This window comes from Lepidochelys kempii, chromosome 6 (genome assembly GCF_965140265.1).
Source record: "Lepidochelys kempii isolate rLepKem1 chromosome 6, rLepKem1.hap2, whole genome shotgun sequence".
NCBI lineage: Eukaryota > Metazoa > Chordata > Testudines > Cheloniidae > Lepidochelys > Lepidochelys kempii.
The window spans coordinates 60,416,857-60,441,769 of NC_133261.1; the positions used below are offsets into that span (position 1 = coordinate 60,416,857).

Sequence of the window (24,913 nt, forward strand, 5' to 3'; positions counted from 1 at the left end):
CACATGATGACTTCTTACCCATGACTCCTTCTCCTGGCCATGTCCTTTATTCTTGCTTTCTCCAGGGATTCAGGGCTGGGGTTGTTGAGTACATGACCTGTTCAGCCTCTGAGTGACACTTTGTCTAGTTAGGATGCCACATTGACTGACTGTGACTAGAGGGAGCAGTGCCTTGCTCTCATTGCTGGATAATGTGCTGAAGGGTGGTCCTGTGCATGAGGGTAAGGCATGTTCTGCCTGGAGGCAGGAACTGATCCTTGCTGAGCGAGAGAGGAGCTGAGGAAAGATGACCGCCTCTGAAAATCAAGCACCTCTTCTGGGAGTGGGCCAAGGATTTTGAGTCACTGCTTTAGCTGATGGCAACAGAGACCATTTCATGCCTGGGCTCTTTTATGTCTGGGACAGAGAGAGAGAAAACCACCCCTTGCCACTCGGAGGGCCATCAGAAACAGAAATAATAATAATTAATGGAGAGATTCACAAACTCACTGCCTGCTCCATAAATAAAACCTGAGGAAAACTCAAACTCTGCAAAAAAAAAACTAGAGAGAATTGAGGAAAGAGTTGGTGAGAATGAAAGCCAAAGCCTGCATGTCAGCTGCAGTGTGGGGAGCTCCTTCCAGCTGGCCCCAGTTCAAAGGAACAGTTTTTATTGTCCAAGAGCATTTCCAAAACTCCATTCAAACCCTACAGAAAATTAACCCAAGATGCAGGGTGAGATTTATCACCCAATTAATGAGGGTAGGACACCAGAATTAGACAGAGGCATGGAGGGAGAGGAAGATGTGTGTACCCTCTTTGAGAGGCAGAGGAGGAAAAATAAGGAACAAAGCAGGGGACAATCAGTCCCCAGAGATTTAATTTAAGAGTGATCACATCAGAAGAATTCTTACAGAATAGTGAATGGGTGCCATGAACCTCCAGTTGAGATCCTGGAGTCACAAACTAATATACTGGAGCACAAACTTGACAAGTTGTGGAATTTAATAAATGAAAAGAGTTTCATACTTAGGAAAAGCCATCTGCTCTTTGGGGGCCAGAAGGGGAATATTTTGTTGGTCATGCCTTTTTCCTGCAGATTAGTTATGGATTTGTCTGTCTCCTTTGGCACAAAACAATCCCAGACACACTGGGCCTGTCACTGCTTCCAGTTCTGTATGGCTATATAACTATTTAACTATGTACTATCTGAAAGAATGTTGGAAAGCCAAACCACTGGGGACTTTGCTTTAATTTTCCAGGGCTCAAATAATCGTTACCTCTGCATTTTCCACATCACTGTTGACCATTTCACACCAAACTTTCTTGTTTTCCCAGAGGAGTTGCTTGGTTCCATCTGTGATCTATTATCTTAAAATCCAAATACCAATAATATATTTTTAAACCAATGGTAAAATTTACCTAAATGGCTAGATCCTACTGTCATTGAAATAAATGTCAAAACTCCCATTGACTTTAATGGAAGGAATATTGTATCCATAGTTAGCAAAGTAATCCACTAGGAGCAGTATCCCCCAGGCTGTTGCACTGGTTAAGAGGGGACTTGATTATGATCTACAGGTACCTACCTGAGGAGAAGATCTCTGATAGAAGAGGTCTCTTTAATACCACAGACAAAGGCATAATGAGATTCACTGGCTGAAAACTGAGGATAGCCAACTTCGGACTGGAAGTACTGCACAATTTTTAAGTGAGGGTGATTCACCATTGGAACCGTTTACCCAGGGACTTGGTGAATTTTCCATAACTGGAAGTCTTTTAAAATAAAGGTTAGATAGTTTTCCAAACTATATGCAGTAGCTCGACTACAAGTAATGGGCTGAATGAAATTCTATGGTGTATGTTATGCAGGAGGTCAGACTAGATCAGTGGTCCCCAAACTTTTTACCTCACGCCCCCCTTTACCTCTGTACATGCCCCGCCCCCCCAAGCCAAATTTGGGAGCTGGGGCTAGGAGCAGGGACACGGTCAGGGCCAGGCTGGCACTGAAGCCAAGGGCTGGGGTCGCAGCGGGAGGCAGGTTGGGGGCCAGGAGTGGAGCACGAACTGGGGCTGGAGGCTGAGGATGGGGGTGGGGCTGGGGCTGCAGCAGAGACAGGGTTTGGGCCTGAAGCTGGGGCTGGAAGTGGAGCCATGGCCAGGCCAGCTGCCAGGGTCACTAGGGTTGCCAACCCTCCTGGGTTGGCCGGAGGTCTACCAGAATCAGCATCAATCTCCTGGTGACTATTGAAAGCAATCTGGGAGATTTTAATTAGGCCACTAAAAGTCCAGTCAGCAGGGCTAAAGTGGGCTCCCTGCCCAGCTCCGCGTGGCTCCCAGGAAGTGGCGTCATGTCCCTCCGGCTCCTAGGCCCATGGGTGGCCATGGGGTCTCCACACACTTCCCTGGCCCTGAGCGCTGACTCCGCAGCTCCCATTGGCCGGGAACCATGGCAAACAGGGGCAGCACGCAGAGCCATCTGGCCGCCCCTGAGCCTAGGAGCTGGAGGGACATGTTGGTTGCTTCCAGGAGCCACCCAAGGTAAGCGCTGCCCGGCCGGAGCCTGCACCCCTCACCCTATCCCAGCCCTGAGACCCCTCTCATACCCAAACTCCCTCCCAGAGTCTGCACCCTCTCCTGCACCCCTGCCACAGCCCTGAGCCCCCTCCTGCACTCTGAACCCCTCGGCCCCAGCCTGGAGCCTCCTCCTGCACCCCAAATCCCCAAGCCCCATCCCAAAGCTTGCACCCCCAACAGGAATCCTCACCTCCTCCCACAACCCAACCCCCTGCCCCAGCCTGGAGCCTCCTCCCAACCCCTCAGCCCCACCTCCTGCCCCAGCCCATGAAAGTGAGTGAGGGTGGGTGAGAGTGAGCGATGGAAGAAGGGGGAATGGAGTGAGCAGGGGGCGGGGCCTCAGCAGGGGCAGGGCCTTGGGGAAGGGGCAGGGCAAGGGTGTTTGGGTTCATGCAATTAGAAAGTTGGCAACCCTAGGGGCTGCAGCTGGGTGTTGAGCCATGGCAAGGCTGGGAGCCAGGGGCGGTTCCACGGCTGGGCCAGGAACCCTGGGGCTGAGGCCGGGGGGCAGGGCTGGGAGTCGAGCTGCAGGCAGGAGCTGGGGCCAGAGCAGAGCTGGGGGCAGAGCAAGGCTGGGTGGGTGCGCTCTCCCCGCCCCCCCCATGGAGGCTGGCCCAGGCCCTGCCACATCCCTCCCCCCCCGATATTCCTCCATGTCCCCCTAGGTTTGGGGACCAGTGGACTAGATTATTATAATAGTCCTTTCTGGCCTTAGTTTCATAGATTTGTATCCTATTGTAATTTGCAAACATACCTTGGATAACACACCCTGAAATCTGCAGGTTTCTGCAGACTCTGCAATTGGAATACATGTGCCTGACTTGAAACTTTCAGGGGTGGCTCTCCGGGGATTTGCCATTGTCAAAGGAAAATATTTGTGATATTTATTCCCAGGAAAGTGAATGGGTCTCTGCTTTCAGGTGAATGAACTCCTTTTGTTTCTTTTTGCTAGTTAGGGATCTAAGGAGACCTTGCTGGGAAGGAATTTAGGACACAGCTGCTGTGCCCTGTCAGGGAGAAGTCCACCTTCCTGGGGATGATAATAGCAAGAGATATAATGCCTGGGGTGAGGGGAGAAAGTGGTGGGAAGGCGTTGACCCATGCTGCCTTGGCACCTCAACCTTGAACTTTTATTAGGCAGCCAATGCAACAGGACTCTCTCCAGCTGAGTAGAGGGACCAGTGCCCCTGATCTGAGGGGAACAATGCCTTTTTCATGGAACTATGGATTTCACCCATCCTCCTGCTCTCACCAGTTTGCACCACAGCATTGCTTGTGGTTGAGAATGGAATTAGCCTTGGGGTTTCCCCCCGCTTGCCCCAGCAGTGAACAGCAACCTGATCTAGAGGGACCATCACCTTGCTGAGGCTAAGAAGGAAAGTCACTTTGTCCTGCTTTTTCCAGACTCTCACTTCTCCAGCTCTGATGCTGAGGTGAAAATGATACCCTGAAAGTACGAGTTAAAGTTAAATTTCCTATCTGTTTTTCAGGGCACAGACTTTCCATTGGGTTACTGGCAGCAGGTCAGAAGTCTCCATTCCAAGCCGAGTCACTTTGAAAACCGCCTGTGCCCAGAAGTATGAACATTGCAGAGCTAGAGACACAGTCACCTCCCCCTCCAGCCTCAGAGTTCCCCCCCTTGCCGTGATGCCTGTGCATATCACAGCTTTAAAGCCATAAACAATTTAGCAGCTGGTGAGACCCTGTTCAATCTGTTAGCTACATAAATTTGCTGGGGGCAGCTCCCTCTCAGTCTGCCTGCCCATTGAAGAGTTTTCCAGCAGCATGGCTTGACTTCTCTCACGATTTTGGGTGAAAGCCTCTCGCCTGCGAATCACAAGTTCTCTCCTTTCTGGTCCAGACTTTCTTGGTCTGGGGTTGCCCTTCATGAAGGATCAGGGTTCAAAGCCATCAGTAGCATGTGGTGTTAACGCCTGAGCTTTCTGAACTGAATAGTGTACTGCTATTTGCCACCTCAAAAGCCTGCTTCCTCCATTGCTGTTCTGGGACCTACCCTGTGGAAGGATAGGGATTGTTTCTGATTTCACTCGTTGGGTATTGAGAGAAATGGTTTGAATGAGATAAATGAATCTAATGATACAGGAAAAACAAATTTTCCTCCCCAAACAGTCTCCCTCTATCTCCTAGGCCTGTGTTCATACTGTATTGTGTCCCTCCTTCCCCACACTGTGTGGAACAGGCTCATAGGAACATGGGAATTGCTGTACCAGATAAGATCATTGGTCCACCTACTCCAGAAGCCTAGCTCCAATATCAGCCAGTACCTAATGCTTCAGAGGAAGATGTAAAAAGTGACAATTATGGAATAAGCTGTTCTTAAGGGAAGTTTCTTCCTAACCCCATCAGCTAGTGGTTGGTTTATGCACAGAAGAGGGAAGCTGTATATCTTTATCTTATTTTTAATACTACCTAATTGTGGATGTTCTCATTATCCATACAAATGTCTAATCCTCTGAACCTTATTAAGATCTTGGCCCCATTGATATATTGCGGCAGTGAGTTCCACATGCTATTTTTCACTGAGTAAAAGAAATAATTCCTTTTATTTGTTTAAAATGTGTTGTCTTTCCGTTTCCTTCAAAGTCTCCACCTACCTGAATTATAATAAGTGAATAGGAGCTCCTGATTTACCTTTATTAGAACATACGTTATTTTGTACACCTCTAACATATCATCTCTTGTGTCTTCCCTAAGCAGTCCCAATTTTTTCAATCTCTCCTCATATGAAACTCTCTCCAGGCCTCTAATCACTTATGTCTACACTGTCATTTACTGTCTCTGGACTCTTCTTATTCTGCCCTATCCTTTTGGCAACAGGGTGGTAAGAACTCAACACAATATTTCAGATGACACCCTACAATTGATTCAGAACCTGGCAATTATTATTCTCCGTATTCTTGCCCATCCTTTACCTCAGGTATCCTAACATTTTGATTGTTGCTATTCATCAGGCAGAAGTTTTCCTTAAGTTCTCTGGGCAGACCTGCAGGGTTTGTCTGTAGGTTTGCAGTTTGTGGGCTGGCTGCTTTTGCAGGCTGCATAGTGACATTTTATGCAGATGTGCATCACAACTGAACTCTGATTGCTTTTTGGCTGCTGTGTCTTTGAGAGCCCTTGGGAGGGAGCTTTTGGGGATATTTTTTTTAAGGGAAAGTGTCTTGGAGGAAATGAAGATATAGTAGAGTTGGATTTGAAAGACAGGCACTTCCTATGAGCTGATGAATTGTTAATAAGGATAATCCCAATTCTTACATTCCTCTAGTTTTTCATTGCAAACCATCCCAAAGCACTTGATTAACTACACAGCCTCACCATCACAGAGCCACCTTGGGGTGGGATGCATGAGCCAACCAACACACTTTGTACAAGAGAGAGGGGAAGAGAAATTTTGGCAAAAGACATCAAGCTAAACCCCATATCTAACCAAAAGAGCTCTGGACTCTCCCATGGCCACAAACAGAACCGTGCTTTTTAAGATCTCATCACACACAGTGGCATAGAATTCACATTATCTGCCCCTAAAGACTGATGGCTCAGTTGACCCCCTTCTGCATTTACACTTGGGATTCTAGTGAGTCTGTTAAAAACCTTTTGTTGAGACTGTTAAGCTACCCCTAGGGCATCTGCATTAACCCTAGTGAGGGGGCTGATGAGTGGTGTTGAGTATTACAAATGTGTTTTCTCTCAAAGCTGTTGCTGGCATTAAGTCTCTGCCAGGGCCCGGACTAGTAAGGGGATAGAGAATAATGAAGTATCTGTGGGGGTTTCTGTAGTCTCATTATGGGGTGCTGCACAGAGAAACACAAGTCATTCTGCAAAAGCTCTGCTCACAAGAGCTGATTGAGATAGGAATATACTATTGGCATTAATAGCCAAAAATAAAGAATGCTAGAATTTTTAATTAGCAGATGTCTTGAGTTCTCAAAGCTCAAGTCTTCACAGCTAAACCCTATAAAGGCAAGACTCCTGTATAACCAAAGTGGGGTTACACTCCTAACTTTAGGGGAGGGAACACTCCCATTTGTCTAAATGCTTCTCTTTGGAATAACAGGGTTGTGCTCCCTCAAGTGTGTGGGTCAAGTTCTGCTCTGACTTTATACCCCATTAGGCTACTAATCCAGGGCAGAATTCTGGCTGTTGTTGTGTATGTACTATATATGGAGCGAAGGTAGCAGGAAAGAGCAGGGATTCCTTCTTCTGTCCTTCAGGATGCTGATGACTGGAATGGAGACTTCCCTGTCTCTGTTCAGGACTCTGCAGACTCAGCTAGTTCCTTGCAGCCAGCAAACTAGACTTTCCAGCTATATTCACTGTACAAAGAGCATATGGGCCTCGTCTGCATTAGAGAAATTTGGCATAGGTTCGGTGCAAGTGTTCCCCATGGTGCACAGGTGATCATACTACTGTGATACTAATCCTTCAGGTTGGGGGGGCTCTGCCCCACACCCACAGCATCACACACCTACCAGGATGCTTTTAGCCTCTTGGATACTCGCAGTTTCTGGGGTTCTGCTCCTTGCAGCAAAATCAACATGGCCAGTTGTCAAACACATTTACTCAAAGCAAGCTAAGCCCAAATGTGAGGGAGATGTTGGTGGACCTAGATCTCCCTAAAAAAAGAAAGGGAGTACTTGTGGCACCTTAGAGACCAACCAATTTATTTGAGCATAAGCTTTCGTGAGTTACTCACGAAAGCTTATGCTCAAATAAATTGGTTAGTCTCTAAGGTGCCTCAAGTACTCCTTTTCTTTTTGCGAATACAGACTAACACGGCTGCTACTCTGAAACCTAGATTTCTCTGGGACTGTAATAGCAGGCACTTTTAGTGCCTCTGTTGGGGATACTGGGAGATCCAATCAGAGTGTGATTTATACATTTTCCTTATTCCTTTTGCTTTTGGGACAAAAACATAAAGTTAAAAAACAAACCCAACCACTCCGAAGTACCTGGTTGTCTCTCAAAATTCCTCCCCAATGAAGGACGTGAAAAGTTTAAGGTTAGCATTGCATGACTGATTCTGGACACATGGTTTTGATGTGGTATGTAGTGTGTGTGTGTACAATATTGTGCATTCCATCAGCTGATTTTTCCACTGCGGGTTGTGAGGGAGGCGGTGAATAGTAAACTTCTGTGTCTGCTGCAGATGGAGATGCAAACTGTGGAATGAGTGAGTACCAAAGTGCTAAGTCGACAGAGCTCCCAGACTGGAATTGTCACTTTTAGACACTCATTAAAAACAGCCAGAGAGAACTAGGCAAAAAGTCAGAAACATGAAGGGATGAGGTACTGAGACCAACACGAATCACACTGAGAATCAGAGTCTGATTCCTAGTTAGGTCTGATACATGGGGACTGGGTGCATCAGTAACCTGGAAGAATCTCATGTGAAGCATAATTTGAGATGGTTTGGGGATTCTGGTACCGGGTCTGTGAGCTCCAGTGTTTGAGCAGCAAGCTGGGTCAGAACACAGAAAGCTTTGACACCAGAACTAAAAGGTGGTACTGGAATCCAGATAACAAACTGGTATTTCATGGGTGGCCTGGGGCTGAGAGCAGGGGCTGCAGACAGGCAAGCACTGGGACCTTGTACAGATTGTATGTGTGTGACAAGTTCAAAACACTTGCAGGTGTGCTCTGGACTTGAATCCTTAAAAAACAAAACCACAAGGAAAAAAAAACACCATAAAGCAAGAGTGTGTGGCAGCACTGAAGTCTGGTATAGGTCCAGCAGGGAAAGAATCTGAACTTGATTTCTATGCCTTCCGCCCACCCCAATCTCATGCCTGGATTAACTATTTCATGTTTGTACAGGACAAATGAGGAAAGGCTTGTACTGTATGATTATTATTTGTATGAATGTCCTCTGAATGCAGCCCCAGGGAAAGAGAACTAGAATTGAGTTCTGTGACCATCTGAGTGTAGCTTTGGAAGAAGGCTGCACTGATGTGGGTTTGTGTGAAGTGACATTTCTAACATTCTCTTGCATTGGGTCAAATTAGTCAGTGGGAGTTGGGAATTGAGTAACCCAGGGAGTGTTCTCTATGGAGTGGGGCAGTCACCCTCCTGTCTTCCGTATTTCCTGTATGATAGCAACACATGCTCCCAGATGCCCTGGGCTTCAGACTGCCACACATGATCCAGGTTGATTTGTAATTGGTTTTAGGGAAGCAGTTGGAGACCAGGGATTGTTCTGTTTAGATCAACCATGTCTAGATCTCAGTGTCTGCCAGGAAACTCAGAGCTAGCCATGCCGGTTTGAAGAGTTGGGCTGCTGCGTTAGTTTTAGCAGTTTGCAGCTGGTTAGTGGATCTGTTGTATGAATCGGTGTGGCTCCATTCCCACTCCACCCCTACACAAACACAATGACTCAAAGGCACAGACTCATGGGCCTTGGGGAGGCCAAGGGCTCTTTGTATGAAAATGAGGCAATAGCTTGTCTGACCATGAAAATACTGTGCACCAACTACATCTCCCCAACAGGCTCTGAATTCAGGCTGCGGGCAGCAGCAGTTCTCTGTAGCAATACCCCCATGCTGTGCGTGGGGACCTGCTGGGCTCGCCTGTTTTATCACACTATGATTCACAGCACAGACGGCTGGAACATGGAACTCTGAAGCAAAAGGGAGGAGAATTTCCTGCCCTTGGACACTGGCCCCACTTGCTTGCTGAAGGCTGGATTTCTTCATTTCCCCCCTTAATCCCACCCTGTGAAGGGTTGTGCCCCATTCTGGTCCTAGGTGGCTTGGGGGAAGTGGCACCCTATTTATAAGAGGTGGTGATGACTCAGTGAGGTGCTCAACTGCTACACTGGTGAACGTGATACAGAAACCCCGAGAGGTGCTTGTGCCCCATTCTGCTTTCCCTAGCTCACGCTCACCCCGGGCAGACCCGCACAGGCCTATGCACTACCCGAGCCCCGGCGTGAGAGCCGGGGGGGGTGGCACAAGCCTTGCGCGGGCGGGGTGCCCGCCGGGGGTCCCTCGCACCCCCTGACTCCAGGAGCCGGCGTGACAAAGGCAAAGAGCGCTGGGGGGCCGGCTGGCTGCGGTGACAGCGGCCCTGGGACCAACGGCAACGCAGAGCGCCGCTCGCTCCCCGCCCCAAGCAGGCCCCGCAGGGCGGCAGCAGCAGGAGCGCGTCGCCCAGCACAACCTCCGTCCTAACCCTGCACTCCTCTGGATCGGCACAGCTCATCCCCGCCGCACAGCTGCTCGGCGGGCAGGCGCTTCCCCATTGGCCCTCGGTCCCTCGCAGCTGTCCAATGGGCTGTCGGCTTCCTCACTGTGTTCTGTAGAGGGCCTTTCGGGACGTAGGTTAACCCTTTGCCCGCCCCGGGGCTGGGGTGGGTTCCAGCAGGGCTCCTGCAGCTCGCTAGCCCTCCCTACCGCCCGTTTCCCCTTGCGTCCTGTTCTTGCCCTCCTTTCCTCGCCCCCTCCTCAGCTTTCCTTCGCCCCCTAGCACCAGCCTGCCGCCCCTCTCTTATAGGCACAAAGCCACAGAGCTGCGAGGTGGGAATGACCTGGGTGCTAGCCCCAACGCACGATTGGTCGCCACAGTCTCTCCTTCTGTGTCTGGTCCAGTGTTAAACGTCTCAGGTGCAGGGTCTCCCGCCGTCCCTCTCGGTCTGAGTGGGAGGCTGAAGTGGCCCAACGCCCCCAGGCAAAAGAAAGGTAGCCTGCCCATGTTCCAAGGGAGGCACTGGCCTAGAACTTGAGTTTGATCCCCTGGGCCATCACAGATTTCCTGTGTGATCTTTGGCTAGTCACTTAGGCTATGTCTACCCAGAACCTTGGTAGCAGGTTGTGTGGAGGGATGAGGCTCCCACCCCTTTGCTCCCCCTCTTCCCCCAGTGGACCCACCCCCTGGCCAGGCGGAAAGCTGGAGCTGGGCAGTGGTAAGAGCTGCCCGGGAAGCGTGAGTGCGAGCATATGTGGGCAGCCCTAGATCCTCCACCAGCCCTAGATCCTCCCCAGCCTGTGTCCCTACCCTCAGGGTATGCTGCCCAGGGCAAATGGAGGGCCTCATAGGGAGGGGGGCTAAAGGAAGAGGCTGGTGACGCTGGCAGCAGCTGTGCTTCGTGGTGGGGGAGCTGATTGACGTGTCTGACCGAGGCTTGCAGTTTGGGCGGGCAATGCAGCCCCATGCCCCCCAAACTATGCCCATGTTAAAAAGGGGGAGGGCCATGCTCCCCCCCCCCCCGCCACGGTTCCAGTGCCCTGCAGTGAGGCACTGCCTAAGTGAGTAAAGACTCACCAGAACCTTAGGATATGTACGGCTCTCTACATGCCCAAGCAGTGCCTTCCCCCATCTACATTGCTGTTTTTAGCAAGGTAGCATCCCAATGCCTCCCTGCTGCTGAAGCCTTTCCCCACTGCAGGGAGCTGCTAGAGCCTTTCGCCGCCCCAGGGAAAGCATGCAGTAGGGGCTAAGGCTCTGGCAGAAGGAAGGCAGTGAGGAAAGGCTCTGGTAGCTCCCTGCTGCCAGAGCCTTTCCCCATTGCCTGCCCCCTGCCAGAGCCTTTCACGGCTACACACCAAAATGGATGCAGCCTGCTTTTCACTGTAGTGTCAAGCTATACGTACTCTCAAGACCGCTGCCAGTGCAGAGAAGGCTGTAGCCTCCCTGTGCCTCAGTTCCCTTCCCCATCTATAAAATGCAGAATATAGCGCTACCTTACCTCTCTGAGGGCTGTTGTGAGGTATATTACATTGTTGGGATCACATACGTACCTAAGATGGGCATATGTTTAAGAAAAAAATTGCTATTGAGAATATTTGGAAAATAAATAGAGTCAGTTATTAGCTGGAAACTGATCTCTTCTAGTTTTATGTGGCCAAAGTGCAGCAGAATCACTAATATCCAAAAGAGATCCTGGGAAAGAGTAGTATGACATTTCTAACAACTGCCACTTCCTCTCTATAATATCTGGGATAGCGGGTTATCCTGCCCCAGCAGGAGAGCCAGGGCTCAGTGAAGCATAATGGAAGATGAAATTCAGCTGGGAGGAGCAGGTTGGGCCTGTATAAAGGGATGAAGCTGCCAGCAGATAGGATTATAGGGAAAGTAGTCTCTCCCTGAGAGAAGGATTGCTTGTTTGAGGCCACAGTAAACACTTTCCTCTGATTATCTGGAGTCTGCGTCATGTGGCACTTATCTCTAGAAACTGTAAATCCAGGCCCTTGGCACAGATATTTTATGGAAGGAGCTTTTGCAATGAAATGTGCATTGTATTCATTGTCACTTTATGAAATGTCAGGGATAGGGGCCACAGCCAAGGAATAATAACACAAGCACCATCTAAGTTTCAAAATACTTTACAGGTTGGAAAGAAGTAAATACCACACCTCTACTGTGAGGGATTGGACCCCCTGCATTGTTTGTGATAGTGTGAAACTCCCCTCCTCCCATGCCTATCTGTTAATTTTAATGACAAACTTTGGTACTTGCTTTAGAGCTGAACTGTCAGCCTGTGAGCCTTCTGACTGCGCGGTGCGTCAGGGATTTGGATGTTTTCTGAAGTCTTGCCGCTAAAAATGATCACAGAAAAACTTGTCATGTTTGGCAATCTCTGGGAAAGATTGAAGGCTGGAATAGCAGGTGGTGCTGCAGGTCAGAATTGTGGGCCTGGGGTCGCAGTGGGGCCAGCAAATCCCAATCAATTGGATTGAAGTGCTTCAGCTGGGCTGCATAGATATCCAGGACTGGAATAGCATGGAGAATTGTGGGTTAGCACTGAGGTGTATTGGCAGATCTGTGGGAAAGGACTGGAATAGTAGGGAGCTGCAGGTTAGGATGGAGGTGCGTGTGGGGGAGGGGCTAATTGGAATAGCTGGGTCTGCAGATCAGGACTGAAGTGCATTGGAATAGCTGTTTCGAGGTCCAGACTATGATAGCAGGAGGGATTGAAGGTCAGGATGGAGATGCATTGACTGCGTTGTGAGAGGAAGGCTTGCATAGCATCTGTCCACACTCTGCCTGGCTCTTGTTAGCAGTGTGAGACCTTCACTTGCATAAGCATTAAAATTCACCGCATTTTTAAGAGAGTGAAAGGACTGGCTGGAGCATGTGGGCTCTTCTTTCTTGGAATGAATAGGAAATCTTTGCTGTGAAGTGCAGAGGCTTCATTCCTCAGTGAAAGCAGAGAAAGGAAATGCAGATGTCACAGCTGGAATGGGAGATTTATCTTGGCAAGCAGAGAGGAAAAATATTTTTAAAATAAAAGAGAAAACATAGAAGAATCCCCTCCGTATTTGCTAGCCTGCCACCATGTGCAGTATCTCCAACCTGCAAAGGTCTTAAATTCCCAGATTTGGGCTACAGCTCAGCTGGACTGGCTCTTTGCTGGCTCCTCTTTGGGGTGAAACCACTGAGTTTCAGAGCAGCAGTGACAAGGCTGTGAGAACTGAACTGAATCTGAAGGGAGATTGTTCCAAAGCAGCTCAATGAAAGATGGGGAGGGGAGAGCCCACAATAGGGGAGCTGGCAGAGGAGAGAGATGAGGGTCCAAGCTCGGGTGACTGTTGAGGTGGGGGAGATGGAGAGCTCACCTTTGGATGTCGTAGGCTAGCTCCGAAGGTAACTCTTGTATACCAGGAAGGGGCTCTTTAAATGAGAGGCACAAACATATGGAGCTTGACATTCAAGCAACGCTGAGTGTGAGGTCTGGGTGAAAACATGTGGTGGAAACATGTTTGGACTATTCAATGCATGTCAGTCACCAGGCTTGGGAGGGTGCAGGAGCCAGTGTCTCAAAGACTCACACTCTCTCCTGGCTGATGAGTTGTCTTAACTTGAGCAGATTTTCCTGTGGTGTCAGAGATGCTTTTGGGATATCTGTGTTTGGAGATAGGCTGCTCCGTAGCTCCAGCACGTACATGCATATCCCATCTCCATGGAACAGTGTTGAGGGGGAGGGGCTGCCAGAGACCGTGGTTTGGATCAGGAAATCCAGCACATCATCACCATGGCGCTGCTGTCCCTTGGCTGCCCCCTTCCTGACCGCTCGTTGGCAATACCGCTTTGGAAATATATCTTGTGATATTTCTTGGCTGCAGAGCATGGTCAAAGGGAGTTAGAAAGAAGGAGAGCATGAAAGGGAGGGGGAGATAGCAGGAGGGAATGATGTGAACAGAGACTGAGCTGTTAGCTTTGGATCCTATCTGGAAGAAGTTTTTTCCAAGTCAATTTCACACCCCTCCCTTTGGACTGGGATGATGAAGATCACATTTCCTAGCTGGCTGGTCCCCTCCTTAAGCTGGGACCACTTATATGAAGGTGATTTCAAAAAATCATGAGGGAGATTCTAGCTATGTGAAGCTCACTGCAGAATCCTTCATCATATCACAGCTGAATCCCACCAGAGACTTGGCAGGTCTCACCTAGCAGGGAGAAGATGCTCCCAGAAGGAGATTCTAGACCAGGAAGATGCTGTGGGACTCTGAGCCTGTTCTATGCATCTCCTTATTATCCTCATCTTCATTCATATCCAAACCTTTGTGAATTCCTTCCTTAGGTCTCACTCTTAATTGTGTGTTTCTGGCCTTTGCTCCATTGATCTCCTTACTGCCAGAGCATTAAGTACCAAGTCTAGTCTAGGGAGTTCTACAATGTGGTCCACAGAGATCCTGCTCTTTAATATTGAGGTGTGGCCTGCAGAGACTACAGACCCCAATATGCAATGCTCCTTTCTGACCCAAGTGGTCACATTGTATACCGGCTTCTGTAGTTTCCCTAGGGCTTCTCCAAATTAAAGATGAGGGCAGTTGTAAATCTGCTGCCTTCTACGCAAATTTGATGCAGCTCTCCAGCTCTTGGCCAGATGCCAGTGGAGGGGGGATAGAGTTTGGGCATCCTGTGTTAGTTGGATATGTATTTATTAGATGTGTTTCAGAGGCATGCATCACCATAGGCTCTAGACTGCCCACTCTCTCCCACCTCCAGTTCTCGCTGTACGAGTTAGCTAAGATCCCTGGAGGAAAAGTGGTACCTTGAAGCAGCCCTCTTGCATTTCTGTAATGACAGCTTTGACATCTGTAGCCACATTTTCAAAAGTGGCCACTCATCCTGAGTCCCTTTAATTTTTGGGTGCCCAAAAGAAAAAGTGCCCCAAATCATTGGCTGTTTTGAAAAATGGTGGTGTTTGAGCTGAACAGCTGTGAAATTAAGAAAAATATCTACCGTTCCCTCATTTATAACCTGTAAATAACCTTCCTCCAGCGGTGAGATGACCCTTTTGTTTTAAATCAAACAATGTCATGCCATCACACTTTCTCTGTTTATCCTCTGCTTGGGAGACCACAGTGTGATCAGGAATCCTTGTTCTAACTGGGGTTGGGAGGCAGATATGAGAATTTTATGTGAAATTACAGCATGATTCAGTGCAACTTCTCCCTGATTCTCTCCCTACCCTCATCCCTTTTGTTAACACAATGTTATAGAGGAGATTTGAAACTCACAGGAAAGTCATTGATAATTCCCACAGCAGCTGTTCCTCCAGCCCTGAGCACAAAGGTAGGTTTGACTGTGGATTTGTTCTTTCATATATTTGCTTGCTGTGGAGGGAACCTGGTATGACGGAACGCTGGATTCTTTCACTTTACTTACATTCCCACCCTTTATAATTACACTATCGTCCTTTCTTACACTGAGTTTGCTTGTTTTCTTAAAAAAGAAAAGACACAGGGCAGGTGCTGCAGCATCTGTATAAATGTATGCTCCTTAAAGCCAATGTTCCAAGTAGTGCAGCCCCCAGACGCACAGGGAGAGGCAGAGATGCTACTTTCCCAATGCTAATTAGATAACTCGGGTAAACCAGGTGTCTTCCACTGACTCAGTGGCTTTCTCTCACAAAGGGTTATGTCCAGGGCAACTTTGAATTGTTTTCTGTTATTCATCCAGGCACAAAAATGCTTCTAGATACTGTACCTTGAAAATGGCCAAGTGGGTTTTACTAAACTACCAAACTAAATTTGCCTCTCCCAGAGAACAATGCCCAAATGTCCTGTGAGTGGTTGAAAACCAGGGCTTAGAATGAAAGTACCTCCTTCTCAGTCCTCTCCATACTGTCTGTAATCCCAAGGGAGGTTTGGATGGCTGCATGTCAGCCTGCACCTGGGGTGACTGGGAGGACAGGAGTGAGGGTGAAGGAAACAAAGGCACAGAAAAGCTAGTGTCAGGAGGAAAGCAGGAGTCTCAGACTCCAGAGCTGGAAGGGAAAATTGGTTCCTTAGTGCTCCTTGGTTGTCTGATTTTTCAAATCAAAGGCAGGGGCATGGGAGGGTGCGACCAACTGCAAACTGCTTCCCCCCGCCCCCCTATGCTCTCTCCATCTGCTCCCTGGCAAGGCAGGGGGGCTGCCCAGCTGCAGCCCGCTCCTCTCCCCAACCCTCTCACTGCCAGGGCTCTGTTTGCAGAATGATACTGTGCTAAAGTAAAACAAACACACCTTCCTGTTGGAACAGGAACTAGTGGAGTGTGGTATCCGGGATCCCCTGGCCAACTCCTCCCTCAGCTTTGCTTTTAGAGAATGAAAAGCATATACACACCTGTACCCCCTCAGGCTCCTCCTGGTACATGGCCTCCTTCCACTGTTACTCAGAGGGCTGTAATGTATGCCTCTCTCTCTCTCACATATGCCATTGTTCTCAATATTTTGCTTGCAGTGCCCCGCACCCCAGATTCTCCCCTCTTCAGCCACTCCTGGTCTGCCTATCCTTCTCAGACTTTGGGTCAGCTCTAGCCAGATCTTTTAAGACCACATATGTAATCTGTGTTTCTCTTTCTTCCCTCTGAGCCAAAAGTGTCACTCTGCCAATAAATGGGATCCTTTTTCAGCTGGCTATGGGTAACCATCATTTTTCTCATTGCCCCACCAATGTTTTGTTGTATCAAATGGATAAGTTAGTGATCTGACTTCTCAGTAGGAGTGCATGTCTCAGGGGAAACAGGTTCTGCATGGGATCAGATTTATTTGCTGTTAGTGGAATGATTGTTTGTTTGCTGTTAACAGGTGGCCATCTGTGGTGTTTAAATTTCATCAGGAAGTAGAATTTCACAGGCTTTAACTGGCCTTAGGACATTCTTATAGGGTCCACAGAGGGGCTGTGAAATCCTAAAGGAAATTAAATACAACATGGGGCCTTCCTGTTATTTTGATCACATTAATGTTTTCTCACTGATAGAAATTAGTGGTTGGGTTTTGTTATCCTTGGTACCAGGGTGCCTACTGCTGCTTGGAGAACACATGGGAACATTTATGTCACTACACACAGGCTCAGAAGAACACAACATTTTTATGTACTTATATTTTTTTACCACACACGTTTTCCTAGAGCTCGTTCTTCTACTAAATAGCATATGGTATAAACCCTATATAGACGGATAGATGGGTACATAAGGGAGACAGAGAGTTAGCTAGTTGGGTATGTACAGGATAGATAGATAAAAAGGCAGATATATCATTGAGCATTTGAACTGTACCTTATTAATAGAAAGCTGATTTTATCTAGCTATCAGCACTGATCAGAATAAAGGGTGGAGATTGTTATTTTTCATCCAAATGATGTGGTTGCTGAAGTTTTGATCACAGTTCAGTGGAAGGCTCCCTAGCCCCTAACTGAGTTGAAAATAATCTTCTCTTTCACTTGGTTCCTTCTCAGCATTTCTCCGAGAATCTGGATCATTTCTCTGAGAACATGGAGGATTTCTCCAATGAACTCTTCAGCAGTTTCTTTGATGATCCAATGTTGGCTGAAAAGAACCCTTTACTGGACATGGACTTGGACCCTCCTACTCCGGGCATCCAGGCAGAGCACAGCTACTCGCTCAGTGGAGATTCTGCTCCACAGAGCCCCCTCATGCCTATCAAGACTGAAGATAATGCCAATGGTGAGCACAAGAAACCCATATGCAAATTGCTGTGTTTCCAAAAGATGTACTGCATGTCCTAGAAGAGCTGGTGTCTTTGAGCAGAGGTGGGGTCTGCTTGACCCAAGTCGGGCTCCTCTGCACTGGGGCACTCCTAACTGCTTTGACTTAGTACAGTTAGTCAACAGATAATTTGTCATTTTATGAATGTGGACCACATTTTTTTCTTAAATTTGCTGTGCTCACAATAGAATTATTCATTTCTATTGCTGAACGTTATTCATGCTGATGATTATGGTTTGGGTCTCTGCACGCTGTGTGCTCCTGGCAGACTGCAGGCAGCAGTTCCATAGGGTTGGGAGTGGGTGCATTGCTAGGTTGGGAGTGGATGCATTGGACTCAAGTATCTTCCTGGAGCTCACCAGTGAGGTTTGGCCTGGATATAGGGAGCAAGAGTCTCCGCCTGCAGCCAGCGTTGGCTCATGTGGAAAACTAAGTGGCTTCCTTGTGAGTGGATCTCTTAGAGGAAGACAGAGAGGAACAGTTATTTCAAACCCTATTTTTAAAACAATTCATTTCAGGGTAATTCGTGATGGCTGGATATTTTTAGAGCAATCCCAACAGAGTGTCCTGTAATTTGCAGGACTGTGTGGGTGTCCTGGCAGCTGATCGACACCAGGCTGCCTGAAAAAGCTGTGTCACTGACTCAGTATATACAGGAGAAGAAAGCCCTTCCTTTAGCAAGAGCAAGGTCTGGGATAGAGGTTTCCCCATCATAGCCAGGAACTATCCCTGCTCTGTGATAACAAACACCAAGAAAGGAGAGAAACTGCCGTCTGCTGCCTCTTCTTTGCAAATTACACAGTCAACACCTTTAGGGTCATTACCCATAACTCAGAAAGTGCATCAGAGGATCACCAAGCAAGGGGCCTAACATCAGGCCTGACAGCTTTTCCTTAACCTTCAAACACTCAGAGGGGTTTCCTGTCCCTGACTTTAACATTAACCCGTCCCTTCAGGGGGCTCAGCAGAAGCAAGTATTCTTGGGCAATTAGCAAAAACCACGCAGGTAAGAACACACACCTTGACACACATGGTCTTGACACACACACATTGAAAATAAATAAAATGAGAATAAAGATTATAATGATAGGGTGAGAAGCAAACAGGATGGAGATGCAGGGAGCTATGAAACACAAAACAAAGATGTGCAGTTGTACTAAGCTAACTCAGGAGCTTGTATCTGTTACACTTGTTACCTCTTCCCCTCCATCCTCTTTCCATATATTGTCATGTCTCTGCTTAGACTGCAAGCTCTTTGGGGCTTTCCTATGTCTGTAGAGAGCCTAGCACATATTTGGGACACTGAGGGTGACAATTGCTCTTGTGCAGACTATTCATCAGTTAAACCCCACTTAAATCAATAGGACTGAAGTGGTGTGCCAGCCTTACATTACTAGTCAGAGGGTGAAATTCACCTCTGTGCAGTGAATGAGTACAAAATATCATTGTAGCACACATATGTCAACACACATAGTCACATGCAGAGGATAAAAAACTGCATTTCCAGGGTTATATCTGGCTCATATTTGAATTGATACACATTTTAATCCATCTGTGAATTGGGGTCAACTGCCCTATGCTGAAATTGTGTGGGTTAAACCTCCATTTTAATGTGTATTTATATTTGAACCCAAATCCAGATGTATCTCTGCATTGTACCTATTAGTGCTTCCCTTAAAACGCAATGCCACAAATAGTTTTCCTTTAACATCTGTGTGGGTTAAGTATACCCTTTCAGCCTGCTGCATTCTCAAGGGAACCTAGGCTGTCTCTAGTTTTGGAGCCGGCTGTTGCTTTTTACACATTGGTTTCTCCATGCTTCCCTGCTGTCCTCAAAAACTTCAGAATCCTGCCCATCCCAGGCTAGACACTCACTAATTCAGTTAGGTTGCGAGGTTCAGGTTGCTCATCAGTCTCATGACCTTGTTTTTCAGTCGAATCCACTTGCCTAATAGGTTATGGGTACAAATATGGAACCTCTGGTTCCAGGTACCAGATTGCAGTTCTGCAGACCAGGGCGTGCAGGCATAATTTCATGCCCAGGAGCCGGCTACAGTTCTCTAGAGCAGAAGGTGTAGGTCTGATTACATGCAACTGGGTGAGCTATTGATCTGTGAAGTCCAATTCCATGCCAACAAGCAGGCTGTGGTTCTATAGCACAGAGAGGAAAGAGAAATGAAGACACAATTTAAATATAATCCCCTTCTCCCCTCATTTCTCTTCACTCCCTTCCCTGTTTCCAGAGGAGCAATGAATTTCTCATATCTGTGTGTGATGGGTCCATATTTTTTACTGCACACCCATTCCGAATATCTGACCACAAACAATGTATCTAGAAAAGCATGCTGAGTCAGAATCTCCTGGCACCACTCACACAGCAGGATCCAGACACATCTTCAGTGTTTCTAGATCATCTGTACCTTTGGGATCCACCAAGGATGTAGATTGTAGATGCATCCATGGAAAATGCCTTCTCATCTGGCCCTTAACAACACCCTGTTGGCTGGTTCATCTCTGTAACCCAATAGCTCTTGTAATAAATCTTGCAGGCTGGGACAGACAGAGGGGCTTGGGATGGGGACAGGAGAAGGAAAGGCAGCATGTGCTTGTTTGGGTGTTCACTGCTTGGCCTGTTTGGACTGACAGAGCTGGGGGCTGCTCTCTCACCTAGTTTATTCTAGACAGAAAGAGCCCCTTGCTTGCCCTCTTCTGCTTTGATTAGTAACAAGTCCAGCAGCCACAGCTCTCTCAGGCAGAGGGGGCGCCGTTCCTCTCACAGAAAGGGACATGTAAAGCTTTCCAGTCCCGCTTTTACCATTGTAGCAGAACAGCTGGATGGAGGGGAAAGTTCATCCAAGGTTTCTGGGTGCAGTTACCTGTGGCCTTGTAACCCCTTCTCTCCCACACTCTCCAAAATACAGGGCCCATCCACACGAGAGCTGCAACGGTGGGTTCTGTAACTGGTTATGGCTTGGCCTCCTTAACAGGTAATACAGTTCAGCTTGTGTCCACATAGCAGCTTTGCTGCCATCACTATTATGTTATGCGTTCACACCTACTAGGGTGCCTAATCATGTTTGCATTCTAGGTAGCTATCCCATAGTGCCCCAGCAGGGAATAGGCACGGTAGATATACATACAGAGCAGCACCAGCAGGGCATGTGGAAGTATACTCGGGGGCATCCTACTGCACAGAGAGCTGGAAGGAAGGAGGACAAGCCCAACCAGTTACACAGGCACAGTTAGGGAGTCCTGTCCGCACAGCAAAATAAGTGTGCCAGACTAGTTACAGGAAGACAGCCAGCATAGGCCACTGCCAAGGGTGACACACTGTTTACAGCTCTAATTACTGCCAGAGTTTTAACTACATTCTGTGTGGGCACAAACAGGGGCTAAATTCTGTGCTGCCTCCTAGAAAGCATAGCCCAGGAGCAGTTTGGGCAAAGGTGACTTTAAGCCACCTTTGTGCCATCTGGATTCTGAGTGCACTCGGGGCTGATGTTGCCCCAACATAAGTGGCTGCTCTGGCTTATGGCAGCCTTCTTATGGCTGCCTACAGGCTACTCTACAGCGCAAGATGGCCACTCACTCCGTGACCCTGGCGTGTGCCCTACACTGGGAGCTGCACAGAGGAGTAGTTTATATCTGCATACACAGGCCCTGTGCAGTTCCTACACCAGAGGAACTCTCTTCTGGGCTTTTGTGACCCCTTTGCAGTCCCTAGCTTCTGCCAGAGCAATGTCTAGGGACCAGGGTAGTGGCAGAGAATCTGGACTCCTGATCAGAGCTAACCAGGCCATGGTTAGAACTAGCCAGCACGTAAACTGGTGATATACTGTGTTAAAGGCTGTAGTGTGGCAGGGCCAATGAGTTTCCAGTACTGAGATAAAAGAGGAAGGGAAGTGCATTAGGTAGGAGGATGTATGACTTGAACCAGGTACAGACTAGCTTCTTGGCAGGCTGAGGTGTCTAAGGAGCAGGAAGGATGGGACCAAAACTCCAGAGTAGAGGCCAAGCGACTTCACCTTCTCTGAATTGACCATTATCTCTTTTTGTCTGAGATCCAGCTCCTGTGATCTTCTGTCCCCATAAATATTCATACCCCAAGCTCGCACACAGAGGGGGGCACTCAGGCCCATTACGTGTTTCTCAGAGGGCTTTCCCTCTCCCTCTACACTAATGCTCCTCATGGTGGAGACTGCAGCCTGCTTCTGCCTGGGGGTGGGGAGCAGCATACATGCATTTCTCCACACCTGGAGAATGAATGTCAGCACCAGTAGTGTCCATGAGGAGAGGGATTAACTGACCCCTTAAATATTGAGGGTATACACATACTTGTGCAGCAGCAGTGCCTATCACAGATCTTAATGCAGAAGAGAGACACCTATATCCCCCACACACATTGGAAAGGGACCCTTTGCCGATAAAAGCTTCTGATGTCTCTTGCCTTGTCCTGTTACTGCTGGTGTCCCAAAGAAGCTTGGTGGAGTTTGATTCTCATGCTGTGCTTGTTTCAGACCTGGAGAGCGGAGTGTGGTCCCTTGGGCACAAGCTGTGCTCCATTATGGTGAAGCAGGAACAGAACCTGGCTCCAGAACTTCCTGAATCCCAGCTTGCAGCCAGTTTAGTGCCAGCGCTGAACCTCAACCCACTGCAGAGACTGCCGGCACCTGAAGAGGTGAGCCCGTTTTACCCAGAATATGTGCCTGACTATGTATCTGGTAATTGGCACTTCCCAACAACAAACTCTGACACTGTCTTGGCTCTGCAGGCCCCTTGCCTGCAGTTATAGGGTCCTCCTGGACAGAAGGCTGAAGGTGAAACAAAGCTGATGCCCAACCATTTCCTTATTGCTAGTAATTTCTCACTTGAAATGACAATTAGAACGGTTTTAGGCTCAGTGTTAAACTCACTCCCCGTTTTAATTAAAAGAGCAAAAGGACCCAGGGGAACTTATTCCTCCTGTGTAGACACTGAAAGATTTACCCCTCTATAACACAGGAGACTTGAAATTATTAACAGTGTGGGTTAGATTCAAAACAATGTCCTTGAGGCACTTGGTGTGCAATTTACCAACTCCAGAGCCATCTAGTTGCTCACTAGCATTTCAACTTGATGGAAGGCCCTTTCCTTCCAGTCTGCTGATATTTCTTTAGCCCTTGGGGAGCCCATTTTGCTGGTGAGTGTTCAAAAGCACTTCCCCAATGAGATAATTTTAGGGAAGGCAGAATTAACTAATGGGCTGAATATGAGCCTCATACTCCTGAGTCCCTCTCCCAGTCCTGCCACTGACTTGTCATGTGGCCTTGGGCACATCATAAAACCTCTCACTTTCCCAAGCTGAACAACAGGGATAACAACCCTTCTCTGAGGTTCCAGTTGTTGTTTGTGAGGACAGGTGGATGCCACACACTAAGTGTTCACAATTGTTATGAATATTTCCAAGAACTGAGGGACCAAAGCTCTTGCCCACTCCCAAGTCCTTAAGATGTCTGTTTCTCTGAAGAACACCCTTGGATACTTGCTGCCTTTGGTGACATGGGGGTGACTGAGGGCTCCGTTTGGCCCTGGTTCCAGTGGGGGCTCTTCTGAGAGGGGAGGTTTGTCCAATCTTGCATGGTGCTGAACTGTCTTGTATCTTGTGGCCCATCAGATACAGTAGATCCTTTCCTGGGTTCTCTTCCTTTTTTCACTCATGTTGGGCATCTTCCCTTTCAGACAATTCTAGTAAACAAATCAACTATTCAAGCTAAAAATGCACATAGACTTCCTCCATTATTTACGCAGCTTGAACTTGCCGTGCCCTCGAATGCAGATCTGTTTTGTGTGCCTGGCAGTTGTAGCAAGGTCCACACTCAGCTGTGTTTACCGTCTGGGGGAGTTTGCAATGTATCTGTTTAGTGTAAAAATCTCTCTTGCCTGTGGTGGAATGGGGGAAGGGAGGCTGGGAGCAGGGGGGCAGTTCAGTCCAGCTGGGAACAACGTGCTGTTCATGTTAACTCTTAATCTATTTGATCAGAAACAGCTGTTCAGTGGCCCTGGTGAAAGTCCTAAGAGCACTAGAGGGGTTTTACTCCATTTCTCAAAGCCTGTATAAATTCTCTCAGCTCTGATTAAGGCAGATCTAAGAGAGGCATCCCTCTTGAATTGGGAGGTCAGTTTAAAGAGTGCTTTCTGGGCCTTGAGCTGGGCTAATGGCCAAGGAGGTAGTAGTCTTCATTCAGAGATGTTGCCTTAGCATCTGCAGTGGCAGCATGGCTGTGTGTGGCTTCCCCTCCCTAAGCAAATTCACTTGTTTGTATTTGGTGTTTCAGGCAACGATAGAGATTTTTGACGTGATTGTGTGCTGTGGGTTGTCAGTGTACCTGCTGCTAGTGCAGCGAGCAGGCTAGCAGGGCGGGCTTCAGGGCACTGCGTGGAATGTGGCAAAGTAGAGAGTTGGTGAAGCAGTAGCTGCAATCAACACACTCTGCGAGGGCTGTTTGTGAAAGGTGGGGAGGGAAGTGAAAAAGACACTCAGAGACAGCTGTGTACTCTTGCTCTTTCACAGACTCCTGTAGAAATGACTCCAGCACCTGTGATCAAAGCTGAGCCCAAAGAAGTGAACCAGTTTCTAAATGTACCAGCAGGTAAGAAAATAGAATCAGCTGGCTGGTACTTAGCCCAGTCGTGCATCCCCTCAATATTACACAGATCTGGCTGCAAAGCCTCGTCACTCCAAGCCATGCATATAGACACACAAAACAACTCTCATACACCAAGTCTTACACATAGAATAACAACAGGGCAGGCTGAGATGGGTTACCATGGATCCCCTATCTTCAGGCTGAATTACCCGTGTTCAGATACAAATGGAATTACAGCATGTACGAATGGCCACATACAGATTTGTTTGTAACTCCTATGCACAAGAAACTACCTTACAGCTGAAAATATATATGAGAGACCTGAGCATTGAAAGCCTCACAGGGACCTTGGAGCTATCCAAAAACAACCATTCAAAAGCCAGGAAATTCGAAATTCAGTTTAATGCGAAAGGAACCCAAACATCTGAAGTCCGAAAATGCACGATTAAGGCTCCATTAAGAACTCTGACTGCCCCAGAGACACCCAGCCTAATCATGCTCCCACATACAATAGGGCCCACAGGAGTGGGGTCAGCCCTCTAACCCACAGCTGAGGCACTTCTCAAGCACCTGGTGACCTGTTGTGATACCGAGCAACCAGAGCCACTTGGGTGCATTAAGTACCGTGGCAAGTGTGTGAGCCCCTGAAATGCTTTAATAATAATAATGCCTAACTCCCAAATAGCACTTTTCATCAAAGTGCACTACAAAGGAGGTCAATATCTTTATTCCCATTTTACAGATGAGGAAACTGAGGCACAGAGTGGTGCTCTTCCCCTGGA

The 24,913-nt window shown here is 48.0% G+C and overlaps 1 protein-coding gene across 2 annotated transcripts in view; it reads left to right on the top strand.

Annotated features, from left to right (window-relative positions):
- CREB3L1 (cAMP responsive element binding protein 3 like 1) overlaps positions 1–24,913 on the top strand; it is a 67,605-nt gene that overhangs the window by 23,393 nt on the left and 19,299 nt on the right. For both annotated transcript variants that reach the window (XR_012159411.1, XM_073348193.1), the window contains exons 2-4: positions 17,235–17,463; positions 22,023–22,183; positions 24,056–24,134. Coding sequence is in view for 1 of the 2 variants with exons in the window: in XM_073348193.1 (XP_073204294.1) it covers positions 17,235–17,463; positions 22,023–22,183; positions 24,056–24,134 (469 nt within the window). In the remaining variant the exon portion in view is untranslated. The remainder of the gene's footprint in view (positions 1–17,234; positions 17,464–22,022; positions 22,184–24,055; positions 24,135–24,913) is intronic.